The sequence below is a fragment of the Phaenicophaeus curvirostris genome, chromosome W, assembly GCF_032191515.1.
Source record: "Phaenicophaeus curvirostris isolate KB17595 chromosome W, BPBGC_Pcur_1.0, whole genome shotgun sequence".
Classification (NCBI taxonomy): Eukaryota; Metazoa; Chordata; class Aves; order Cuculiformes; family Cuculidae; genus Phaenicophaeus; species Phaenicophaeus curvirostris.
Genome location: NC_091430.1, coordinates 842,546 through 856,290, shown reverse-complemented (window position 1 = coordinate 856,290; position 13,745 = coordinate 842,546). Strand labels below are relative to the sequence as shown.

Below are 13,745 nucleotides of genomic sequence, written 5' to 3'. Positions count from 1 at the left end.
TTGGCAACCCAATCCAGTGTCTCGCCACTCTCATGGTGAAGAAATTCTTCCTAATCATAGAATCATAGAATCATAGAATAACCAGGTTGGAAGAGACCCACCGAATCATCGAGTCCAACCATTCCTATCAAACACTAAACCATGCCCCTCAGCACCTCGTCCACCCGTGCCTTAAACACCTCCAGGGAAGGTGACTCAACCACCTCCCTGGGCAGCCTGTTCCAGTGCCCAATGACCCTTTCTGTGAAGAATTTTTTCCTAATGTCCAGCCTAAATCTCCCCTGGCGGAGCCTGAGGCCATTCCCTCTTGTCCTGTCCCCCGTCACTTGGGAGAAGAGGCCAGCACCCTCCTCTCTACAACCTCCTTTCAGGTAGTTGTAGAGAGCATTGAGGTCTCCCCTCAGCCTCCTCTTCTCCAGGCTAAACAACCCCAGCTCTCTCAGCCGCTCCTCGTAAGACCTGTTCTCCAGCCCCCTCACCAGCTTTGTTGCTCTTCTCTGGACTTGCTCCAGAACCTCAACATCCTTCTTGTGGTGAGGGGCCCAGAACTGAACACAGGATTCGAGGAGCGGTCTCACCAGTGCCGAGTACAGAGGGAGAATAACCTCCCTGGACCTGCTGGTCATGCCATTTCTGATACAAGCCTGTACTGTCAGACCTCTCCCTTACATACGGTGGATCTCCTCCACCTCAACTGCTCTGCTTATCCCTCCTGAACAACCTGCAGCCCTCCATCCCAGCACTCCAACTGTGGGACTCATTCCACCATGTCTCTAATACTGATGACATCACAGCTCTGGGAACTGACCAGTGCTTCCAATTCATCCTGTTTGCCTCTCATACTGCGTGTGTTGGGGTGCAAGCATTTCAGATGTGCTCCTGAGCCCTCGGTACTCCCTGGAGCAGCAAAAAATGTTCCCATTAACATTGCCACCCTCAGACGATGCCATACCAACTCTTGGCTTGCCAGCAGGAGAGCTGAAGGTATACCCTTCCACCAGTGATTCTAGTTTAACGTCCTCTCAATCAGTCCTGCCAGCTTATGAGCAAAGAAGTGGTTTCCCCATTGGGACAGATGGATCCCGTCAGGCCCCAGCATATCCTGTATTGCTTATAGAGGTTGCAGGACTTCAGTCCCATTTCTGGATATACAAACCATCTGGGAAATAAAACAATATTTAAATTTAAGATAGCATTTATTAATGCTTCACTTTTGATTTTGAAGTGTGGTCAGATAGGCGTACCTAACTTGCCCCCCCTTTCTCCTCGCCATCTATTTCCTTTCTTAAATCTAACCTTCCTAAGAAGGTTAAAAAAACATCTAAAATTTGGCCGGGGGCTGGGGGGGGGCAGGGGGAGAGGTGGGCAGGCAGGGGCTGGGGCAGTAGCACAGCATAGCATGGTGTATCTGGTGATTCCATGTCAAAGTAGAAGATAAGAAACACTGTTCCAGCAATTATACATTGAACAAGCTTTCAAGTTATCTTTAATTTGATAGATGAGACAATTTGAGACTAGGAGAAGATTTAAGTTGTTGGAATTCTTTTTTATTTTAACTGATAAAATTATCCATTTTTTGTCGGCTGAACAATATAGGCATAACTTGTTAATTCTTATTCTTTATAATTTATTGAAGTATAGATTAGTGTTCGGTTTTCTGGATTCTTCACTATTTGAAATGTTTGCAGTTGGAATAACTCTTAATTCACCTGTTAAGTATTAAAAGGATGATTCTATTCATGACTATGAGATACTTTTAAAATCCAAGTGGCTAGGATCTGGCCAGCCTAATAAGCCCTATGCTAAACAATTTACCATTACTAAATTAACCATAATGTAGTATTGAGTTTCATCTTTATTTTGCTATATTAAACTAAGTTTAACTATTCATTTTTTTAGTTCATACTTATTTATACTTCCTTGATGTGTATTTTTAGGTAGGATTTTGTTGCTGTCAGATGCCGAAGAATTTTTCCCTTTCTCTTAAATTCTTTTTGTGGTCAGTCTGATTTCATGCTTTACATTTTACGTTAGATAACTTGGATCACTTGCAAATACCTTCTCAAGTGTATTTGAAGATATGTAGTATTTTCCTGTTTGCAGTGTTTATCTTGTTCAGCCATTTGGTCTGTTTTAGTGTAAGACAGTATACAGTGACCATCTGAGGGAGAAGAGGGCTAAAGTAAAAAAACTTTAATCCCTCCATCAAGGCATAAAGTCCTAGTCTATACAGTACTGTAACTCCAAAATGAGTTTTCAGATACAACTCAGTTTATTCTTCAGCTCATTTTACAAAATTGGAAGAAATCAAGCAATTGCTTTTTATCTTGAGGGGTGACTCCTGTTTTTTTAACCGAGGAGGGAGATGAGACATTGACAATCAAGGTATTCTTGATTTGGTGAATGAGGAAAAATATATAAATCTGCTTTATTATTGATTGCCCTCACAACAAAACATTGGCAATAGCTGCTCAACATGCAAAATACAATGAGTGATTATTTTATGCAGTGTGGTAAAGTTGTAGAGAGCAATAAGGTTTCCCCCCAGCCTCCTCTTCTCCAGGCTAAACAACTCCAGTTCCCTCAGCTGCTCCTCATAACCCTTGTTCTCCAGCCCCTTCATCAGCTCCTTTGCCCTTCTCTGGACACACTACAGCCCCTCGATGTCTTTCTTGGAGTGAGGGGCCCAAAACTGAACACAGGATTCAAGGTGTGGCCTCACCAGTGCAGAGTTCAGAGGGAGAATCACTTCCCTGGTCCTGCTGGCCACACTGTTTCTGATACAGGTCAAGATGCCATTGGCCTTCTTGGCCACTTGGACCACTGCTGGCTCATGTTCAGTTGGCTGTTGACCAACACCCCCAGGTCCTTCCCCTCCAGGCAGCTTTCCAGCCACTCTTCCCCAAGCCTATAGCACCGCACAGGGTTGTTGTGTCCCAAGTGCAGGACTCAGCACTTGGCATTTGTGTGAGAAAACACATAAAGTATATTTTCATTCTCCACTTAATTACTTAATTCTTTATTTTCAGGTTGATATTTTGTATATGAGTGATTCATCTGTGTTGATGTTAGCGTTTCTTCTCTTTATTACAATGTAATTTTCAATAACTGCAGAAATAAGAGCAACTCAAAGATATGTTGAGATTTAGCTTGTGTCTGTCACTACTTTATTCCTGATCTTGCAAAATAAAATTTAAACCTGATTCCGGTAATTAGCATGCAAACTTCCCTATAAAGGAATGTTACTGACCGGGCAGTTAATTTAACATGATAACTCAAAGATTTTGAAGTATAATCTCCATAATCCATGTTAAAAAACTTTTTTATTTCCCACTACTCCCTTCCAAGAATGAAATCACTTTGCACAATTTGAAGTATCTCCCATTCCCCTTCCCTAGTTACTCTAGAACTTTGAAAATTATTACCAATAAAATAGCAATTTTCAGCCTGGTTGGAGAGCTTGGAAATTTGCATGCATTACTTGAATGTGGAAAAGGTGATGTACTCATTTGGCATTGTGGTGGGTTGACCTTGGCTGGCCACCAGGTGCCCACCAAGAACCTCTCTCACTGCCCCTCCTCAATGAGAAAGGGGGAGAAAATAAGATGAAAAAAACTCATGGGTCAAGATATTGGCAATTTAATAAAAGAAAAGCAAAGGCCACGTGTGGAAGCAAAGGAAAACAAAAAGATTTATTCTGCCCTTCCCATCAGCAGGCAATGTCCAATCACTTCCTGGGAAGTAGGGCCTCAGTACATGTAGCAGTAGCTTCAGAAGACAAACACCTTAATAACTAATTTCCCCCATCTCCTCCTCCTTTCTCTTAGCTTTTATGGCTGAGCAGACATCATATGGCATTGAGTATCCCTTTGGTCAGTTCGGGTCAGCTGTCCCAGCTGTGTCCCCTCCCAACCTCTTGCCCATCCCCAGCCTGTTGGCCTTTGGTGGGAATGCTGGAGAGACAGCCTTGATGCCAATACACTGGATTGTTATCAACACTGTTCTAGCTACAAATGCAAAGCACAGCTCTAGGAGGGCTGCTATGGGGGAATTTAACTCCATCCCAGCCAGACCCAGTACAAGTATTTTGAACAACTGATTGAAAAAATTCTATTGGGTTTAGAATTAATAAATTATGAGTACAGTTTTGTGAATTTTCTTGATTTCAATGTTTTAGTATACTGCCGCGATTGAGAGACGGGACAATACTTGATACAAGCAAAAAGTGTCAATTTTATTGTGTTTTTAAGACATATTTATACTAGCTACAAGAAGCGTGTCTCAAACCGATTGGTCCCCACACCAAACTAGGCGATCACAGATTGGTTAATACAAAGAAGCTTTTTTCAAACATTTACTTCCTTCAGCAACAACAATAGTTCCTCTTATCAAGGTAACTGTCTCGCAACCACAGACACCTGTGCTCATCCTCACATAGCCAGACTCTTTTGTTCCTTCTAAACAAAAGCCTTATCTCGCTCTTCCCAAGGCCTGTGGCGACAAGTTCCAGCACGTCCAGCACATCCTCCTTTATCAACTGGTCCCTGCTGGGGGTCTTCCTGAAGCTAGCCAAATCCTGTCCTACATCTCCCCCTTCCTGTTGCACAACAAGAATCTTCTTTATAGAACGCGCCATTAGTCCTTGCAGGCATTGTAATAGGCATGGCAAAAAGAGTAGTAAAAGAATAAAGACCACCAAAACATACACAATCATTTTTACAACATTCTTTTGACCAACAGTTCTCATACCCATCTTGTTATCCACCCATTCTTTCGAGAATCGATCACCCAGGGATATCCTTTAACTACCACCCATAAGATTAAGAGCATCCATAATGTTAAGTCCTCCTCATTCTTCTCGACTGCTTTCGTGTTTGGGGCTCAACAGTTGTCACGCAGCAATGTGGGCTTGATTCACCTCGCAGGTGCCCAAAGTGATCCTGTATCTGTTAAAATACAAGCTTAACCTCGTTTCCATGTTAGTAGCTTACACAGACCTGTCCATTGCCCATAATAACTGGTTTTCAATAGCACTTTCACATTGTCTTATACTTGCTCTAATTTTGATGACATGGTTTGTATATGCTTCAACTTCGGCACAATTTGATCATCTCCTGCTAATTGCAAAAAATTTATTACATATTGCACCTTTATCAAGCTGTTTTACAGTGTCTCTCCTGATTCCCCCCTTTTCTGTTTTGCTAACAATGTTTTTACTACTTGATGGACACGTTCAATAATGGTATGACTTGGTAAATGGATATCAATACTTCCTGGATAATCTATTAGATCTATTTGTAAATTCAAAATATTTGCCATGCACTAATTAGTATATTCTTTTGTCATTGGGATATAAATAATTGTCGAGTCTTGGACTAATAATTGAACACTTCTTTTTCTTCTCTCGGTGATTATCGTTGTAATCATTTCAAATCTAGTGACTATGGTTTTTGGGGGTTAGTGTGGTAAAATATCCACTCAATAATTCGTAATGAAGCTTTTGAATTTTCCTCTATCATTGCCTCAATTATCCCTAAAGGTTGTCTGCACTAGGACCCAGTAGTTGCTGATGAGGGACATTGGAATGCAGAGTGTTCTCACAACATTCCCCTAGAGAGATAACACCTTTAACTCCTCTGGACTTCTTAAAGGCTGAAAGAAAAAAAAACTTAGAAAGGAAGAAGAAGGGGGGGGGGGCACTCACACACATTTAGCTACATGTTTTGCTAGGTATTTTAAAACTTTTTCTTCTGAAGTCTTTCATTCCAAAGATCCCCAGGTAAATCTACCTGTTTGCCGGCTTAGTGGACATTTGAGATTGAAAGGTCCCATAGATATATTTTCAAAGTTAATCAAAGCCAATTTCTAAGTCTTACAAACGTTTGAAGTACTTCAAACATACACGCATATGCACACGACCACTCATTTCTCAGCTAGCTGAATACATTCATGCAACATTGGTTATCACTATTGGATCCACAATTTTTCCACGCTACGGATATTTAATTTACACACGGTACCGGGAACATACAACACTTAAAATATGTAGATGCATTATCTAATAAGGCTTATATCGATTGTCTAACAAATATTTCACTTATGGTAGACTTTTGTAGTTTCTGCATTGATAGAATCATGGACTGCTCAGTTGAACCACAGCCTCTGTCTCTTCATGGGGTACAATTGCTGAAAAACAAATCAGATGAGTGATTCTAGTGCCCTTTGATATAAAGTCAGAAGGCATAGGCATCCAAACTATTACTTGCATCGCTCTCGTAAAGTTGGAATCAGTCAATTCTGGTAAAACAAGCAATCTTTGTAACAGGTCATCATGCAATTAACAGTGCACTAAGTCCATCTTTACATTCTTTAAGGCTAATTGTTTAAGCAACACTTATCTAGCGGTGATATTGTCTGCTTGCTTATTTAAGGCCTCTTGTAGTTTGTCTAGGAAAGTCATGTAATAAACGCCATTTTCCAGATTTCTTTTTTATCACCAATACAGGTGCGTTCCAAGGACTATTAAATGGGACTGTATGCCCGTGATCTATTTGCTCCTTCACTAAGTTTTGAAATGTACCCAATTTTTCACTCGTTCATAATTCCAATATCTATTCCCATTGCATTTAACACATCTCTCCCCCCACAAGATTAGTGGAACGTGCACAACTAAGGGTTACACTACACTTCAACATAAGAGGCTGAGTTTGTAGACTAAGCCAAATGTATTTCAGGGATTCTTATGGACTCAAATCCTTGTGAGCCATGCTCTACGGAGTCAGCTTGGAATACACCTGCTTTGAACAAAATTAAATACACTATCCGGCTATCCTTTGGTATTAATACTAGTGGAAATGGTGTTCATAACACTAGTGGAGACAGCATCCATATCCTTGCTTAAATCATTCCAGTACAGCCTGCATCAATGACCCCAGGTAAAACAAAGATTCCCAATCGAATTATTGACAATCATTCAAATTACAAGTTAGTAAAGCCACCCTCCAATGGTCCTTTTACATTCCGTGGTATTGTGTGAAGTGCAGACGATTGCAGCACCACTGCGAGGGTGGCGATCACATCTATCTCAGTGCTGCCTCTGGTTCTTGCTCTGAGGTGAGAGCTGCTGCTTGCTGCGGAGGCGTCTGTGTTGGTACGTGCCTCTGAACCATGCTTTGCTCCTGGTTTTCTGACAATACTGTCCCATTCTTATCCCATTTTGATCTACACCATCAGGTAAAATGTTTGCCCTTTCCACACCGAGGGCAGATTTTAGGCCCTCTCTCCTGGCGTTGCGTGTGGCAGTCTCTTTTAAAATGCTCTGCTTGATAGGTAAATGATCCCAGCTGTTGTTGTAGGTAATTGAGCCATTTCTTATCGTATCTCTTAACAGTCCCTTCTGCAATGCTGAAACTGCTCGGGTTTTTGCGGCAGCAGCAGGCGCCTCCCCCACCCCAGCCCAGGGCAGAGGCCCCCCCGCGGCGAGCCGCTCTGCGGGAGCTGGAGGGCTGGGAGAGTGGCCGTCAGCCGGGCGGCTTGGTTCTCTTTTTACAGTTTTTTGGAGTCTCCTTTATCACTTCGTCACTAATTAGTTCCCAGCGCGGACCGCCGTGCCACGCATGGATCAAAGCTTGCAATATTTCAATTTCTCCCCGCTGCTGTGCCTCCCTCCTGAGTTGCACCCGTTGGTCTGAGGGACAGTGAGGGGGGCGATCGGGCTCCTTGTCGGTGTCTATCGGTCCCGGGTCAAAGGGTTTGTCGGCCCTCCCGTCGAGGGGTGCAGAGGCAAGCGCAGCCAGTTTAGGGGGGTGAGGGGTTAGTACAATTGTTGACGATCCTGCACTCGGCTCGAAATTATCGCTCTGCTTTTTTGAGCCGACATGCGCCTTTAACACTTCAAAAACTTCCTGCCAGGTAGCCCTCAGCTTTTTCGCTCCTTTTTTTTCCTCTATCGTAGCATCCCACAGTTTCATCCCCACTTCATCCCAAAGTTCCCGCGTAAAGATAGGGGATGCAGTTACGGTGGGTATTTTCGCCTGTACCCATTTAAGTATTACTTTAAGATCATGCCCAGAGATATTTTTCCCATGCTTTTGAAGAAGGGCTTTCATAAGTTCATATACGTCTCTTTCAGGGGAAGAAGCCTGGTTCCCCATTTTCCCGTTTCCCACAGCTCACCTCTATGCTCCAGAGGGATTATTTACCGGCCGGTTCCTGCTTCCTTTCAGTAGCTCATTCAACGTTCTGTGGAACTCGTGGCATGCCACCAGATAGGTGGTTCTCTGACCCTTGGCAATCACGTCGGTATCACGTCGGTATCACGTCGGGGTCACCAATTTGCCGCGATTGAGAGACGGGACAATACTTGATACAAGCAAAAAGTGTCAATTTTATTGTGTTTTTAAGACATATTTATACTAGCTACAAGAAGCGTGTCTCAAACCGATTGGTCCCCACACCAAACTAGGCAATCACAGATTGGTTAATACAAAGAAGCTTTTTTCAAACATTTACTTCCTTCAGCAACAACAATAGTTCCTCTTATCAAGGTAACTGTCTCGCAACCACAGACACCTGTGCTCATCCTCACATAGCCAGACTCTTTTGTTCCTTCTAAACAAAAGCCTTATCTCGCTCTTCCCAAGGCCTGCGGCGACAAGTTCCAGCACGTCCAGCACATCCTCCTTTATCAACTGGTCCCTGCTGGGGGTCTTCCTGAAGCTAGCCAAATCCTGTCCTACAGTATACTGTCACTGCTGCAAACAAGATTATGATGTTTAACACTTGTTTTTTATAACAAATTTATGAGGAAGCAGAGTGTGATTGCATGGAAAAGCAAATTCTCATATGGAGGAAAAACTAACTGGTTTAACATTGTAAATCTTATTTTTCTTATTTGAACAGTATTGCTGAGATCATTGAACATTATAGAAAAGAACAGATTGTTGAAGGATATTACCTTAAAGATCCTGTTCCAATGCAGGTAAAACTTCATCTCTGAGCATTTGTTATTGAAAATTTTGACTTAATCCTCAAATTTTTTTAATATAGGAACTGAATTACAGCAGAAGTATCCATGGTAGTTAAACAGCATCATCCCCTCCTGAATTTTTGGTTTGAGCTTGTTTGTTTCTTTCATTTTATCCTCATATGCATTCATTTATCTAAAGTTGGCTTGTAATAAACAGAAGATATGGTAAGCTTTGTCTGTGCTCTGGGATGCTCTGTATTGTGCCCCCAGCTGTGGTCCCTGATTGAACCAATGCTGTGCCTTAATACCATATTGGGGTAGAGGGGAAACTAGCCTGCCCTTGAGTCTTCTGTTTCTGGCATCTTTCTTCCACCAGAGAAAACTAATATGCACATAAAAGCTTCAGAGATGATCAGGAGGCTGGGATTAGAGGGCATGTTCTGGACCTTTTTTGCCTTGTAGCATAAATTCATGATATTCAGTAGATGTGTTGTTTTGTATATACATTTTGTTTCTTTCATAGCTATGTTATGGATATTATCTTGAGTTAGTAAAAATTTTGGTATTGCTTCTGTTGTGAATCCTGTAATTCCTATTACTGAAATGTTTTTCATCTTGCCTTTGTCTTGTTGTTCAAAACCATAATTCTTATAGATACATGAGGGGGGAGGGAAAAAAGTAGAGTATTTAGTGTGGAGCCAGCGTATATATCACTTCATCTCAATAATATTCTCACTGCCTGACGGTCTTGCTTTTCATGTTTTCTTACTTCTGCTGACTCAGTAAGGTTAAACTTGACTTGGCTTTTGGCCATTCTAGCTTGGTATTTACATTTCCAGATCTTGTTTTTCTATGTGAATTTATCCTTTTTCTATTTCCTGTTTCTACTTTCACCTATTGTTTTTTTGTTAGAATGATACTACTCATTTAGGATATGAATGCTAATAAGAATAGTGAGGGACTGTGCAACTTTGTGTGTTAATCATTCAATTTTAATTGTGATCTGCACCATTCTTGTTGATTCAGAATTTATCCTTAATTGCTCAGTCTCAAAAGCCTTGGTAGAAGACAGTTAGAAGCTAAATAACCTTTAAAGTTTATTTACTTGTGTAAATTTTGCATAAATCACTGTGAAAGATGCTGCTTTCTATTTAGTGTTAAATAAAAACAGATGTTACTTTGTGAAAGCAGTCTGTATTTAAAACTTATTTTTCTTCTCATATTATAATTCTAGCCTGGAATAGTTATATATTGCATTGCTGATAAAGGTATTGTATTAAATTATATTAGTTTGTTAGGACATACGAAAGAATGATAATAAAGAATTGATAGCATTCAATAAAATCTCAGTTGTAGCTTCATGGTGTGCAATTATTTCATGGTGATTTCTGAGCTTAAAAAAATGTCAATTTCTTCCTTACTTACCAGCATCAAGAACAAGTGCTTAATGATACAGTCGATGGAAAACAAATCTACAATACAATTCGTCACAAAACAAAGGATGCTTTTTATAAAAATATTGTCAAAAAAGGATATCTTCTGAAAAAAAGTGAGTTCTGTTTGCTTCTATAATTTTATTTATTTTTTTTAAATGCAGATATGTATGCATATTTTGGGTAGTACTGGTACTAGTGGAGGCAAAATTGAAGTGAGCAAAAAGTGTTAGTTCTTTTTTCCTCAAGTATATAAATAGAAGGACATAATACATAAAATGACACACAATATAAATATGTTGATTGGCAGTTCTTACTGAAAAAAATCAGAAAACAGCACAAAAACTAAGCACCTTTTATCAAAGGTAACATTCAGACTCATTAAATGGAGTATGTTTTCATAAAATGTAATCATATTTAATACACAACTTGATTAAATTTCAACTAATCACATGGATTAGAGAGAACTAGATTAATGTAAATCAGTACATTCATTGACAACTAGAGCTGATTTAATTTTGTTTCTCCAAGTTAGGTAATATGTTTAATTTAAAATGTATGTTCTGTGTACAGGGTACATTGAGACTTTTTTAAGGTTCTGACACAGTCAACGTAGTCTGACTCATCTCAATATATCCTTGAAGAATTACGATTGAGCAAGATTTTGAAGTTCCGAGGAAGCTTGTCCCTTTCCAAGTATCATTATTTTAGGTTTTCTGTTTTCATTAAAGTTGATTTAAAAAATAAATAAATAAATAAGAGTAATAACGTTTCTGCATATGACAAAGACAGTAGTTAAAACGATAAGTAACAGACAGTGACCTGGACAGCAAGCAAAAGTGAGAAGAAGGTAAGCATTTAAATATAGCCAAATTTAAAAGACAGATTCAAAGAAAATGAAAACTAGGTCCTCAAAATAAAGCAAGGAAAGCATCTCTTTTCTTGAGAGTGCTAATTCTGAGAGGAGGTGTAGAGGGATGTGGTAGGGTGAGGAATCAGCTGAGAATGAACTTGACTTTTTTTACATAAAAGAGATAATGAGATACTTCAGTTGTGCAAGCAGGAGCACTGAGTAGATGTGGAGAGATGCACCTGCATACAGAATAGAAATTTAATAAAATCACTCTTCCATCTAGTAGAGTATAACTGGATGTTAGTTTTCCAAAACAGTGAGTATTAGTGCTTATTAATGAAGGGCTGTGGTGGATTCATGTTGATCAAGTTGAAAATTAATGCTGAATGTTTTTCTAAAAGGTACTGTGGTTTACGTATGAATTAGTTGCAGAAAGTTCCTTATCAGTTGTAATTCAGAGGATATTAAACAATGAGCGATTTATTTTTTATTTATTCAGTGGCTACATCCACATTTTACTGATACATCTCAACCTTGACATTTAAATCTCCGATTATTATTTTTTTTTCTTTAATGTTTTTTTCTGAAACATGTAGAGCTGGTCAAATTTTTGGATATAAGTGTGTTTGGGGCATGGTTGTGACCCAAGTTTGTATATATTATATTCCCATTTCTATTCTTCAGTTATTCTGATTTAAGGTATTGTGATGCAATCTGCTATGTGGACTAGAGTTTAAGAATAGTTTTCTCATGTCAAGAGAAATCTACTTCTTAATTAAAATAGCCATAATAAATTGGTCACTTACAGTATCACGCATTACTTGCAAACTATATGGACAGTCTTCCCACTGATATGAACAGAGCTCATATGCACTTGCATAATCCTGTTGAAATTAATGAAAATGTTTAGAGAACCATTTAAAATTGTACTTGAATCTGCAAAGAGGGTCTAGTTTTAGCTACATGCTGCAAAAAACTGAATGTATACTGGTGCTATTGCTTAAGTGTGATTAACTGTACATTGGTCTTCTGTTAGTATTTTGATGAAAACATTGCTACCCTCTATTTTCATCATTTACAGAATTTACATTTTCTTTAAAACAATATTGTAACTTCTTGCTTGCTTTCCTTACAGGTAAAGGAAAGAGATGGAAAAACTTGTACTTTATATTGGAGGGAAATGATGCCCAGCTTATTTATTTTGAAAGTGAAAAACGAGCCACAAAACCTAAAGGATTAATAGACCTTAGTGTGTGTTCAGTCTATGGAGTACATGACAGCTTATTTGGCAGGTAGAATACTGGCTTTTAGTTCTTGTACATGCAGCAGGGCAGTTAACTACTAGTTTGAGGCATATAGAAGATACGGACAATATGTTGCTAATGAACAAGTTGGCCTGGCACAATAAATTTGCTTTTTGATACCTGAGCCTTGGTAAATTTCCACATGTGGCATTTTTAGCTTTTTCTGATTTTGAAATGAAAGCATTGTGACTCTTGATTCATACTGCATTTTATTCCATAGTTTGTGTAGATTGCAAGAGCATTTGTAGACAGATTTAACTGATTAACAGTAACTTGTTAAGCCATGGCAACTTGGTTGCTAGCAACTATTCATAAACAATTTCTAGTAGGATACTTTAGAACTTAGTCTTAAGATTTTCTCATGTAATATGATGTGATAATGATTTTTCCTTTTGCACTGTCATTTTTCAATATTGTGTATTAATTGTTCCACATTTCATATTACAGGCATTAAAAACATTACAAAGCAACTGTCTTGAGGGTTTTAGTCCTATTGAACCAAGATAAGATCAAGAATTTTGTCAATTCCAAAAGATCTGCATTCTTTTGTTGATAGGTATTAGAAAGCTAGATTAGTTAGATAACTTATCAGGGCTTTTCTCTTTAAGAATCAGTAAGAATCAGATTAGACCAACATTAGACCAGTAAGATAGTTCATATAAGCAAACATTTTGCAAATTATTTTGCAAGATAATTATATTCAGAGATCTTTTTCACAGTTTCATTTACTGTACTAATTTTGATTATTCAAAATATGTCAACTGCAAGTGATGTGATTATTGATAAAGAACTTGAGAATTAAAACACTTTTTGATATCATTATATCATTGGTAACTAAAATGAAAAAGATCATATTTTTTTTTCATTCTTCACTACAAAAAGTGCATAGTCCTGTGTGATATAGAAGAAAAAGATGTATTTACTCCTACAAATGTCATTATTTTTTCATAACATATAGAAAAATGAATAAAACAGAAGCTCTGGTTATTCCATGCATCTTAATATTTATTAAAAGTATTTAATTAACTTTAAGTCTTTTCACATAGATAATGTGAAGATAGATGTTTAAAATTGGTAGCATTGCTTAAGCTGCAAAGATCTGGTGTTCTTGCATCATCTGATCTTTATACACTTCTCAATCGTTTTGAAAAATCTACACAACTATTGGTATGAGGAGCCATAGATAC

At 38.8% G+C, this 13,745-nt stretch overlaps 1 protein-coding gene across 3 annotated transcripts in view; it reads left to right on the top strand.

The window, feature by feature from the left end:
• The window catches only part of LOC138732937 (ras GTPase-activating protein 1-like), a 135,168-nt gene that overhangs the window by 60,437 nt on the left and 60,986 nt on the right, over positions 1 to 13,745 (top strand). For all 3 annotated transcript variants that reach the window (XM_069879728.1, XM_069879729.1, XM_069879730.1), the window contains exons 9-11: positions 8,902 to 8,980; positions 10,397 to 10,517; positions 12,390 to 12,546. In XM_069879728.1, coding sequence (XP_069735829.1) covers positions 8,902 to 8,980; positions 10,397 to 10,517; positions 12,390 to 12,546 — 357 coding nt within the window. The remainder of the gene's footprint in view (positions 1 to 8,901; positions 8,981 to 10,396; positions 10,518 to 12,389; positions 12,547 to 13,745) is intronic.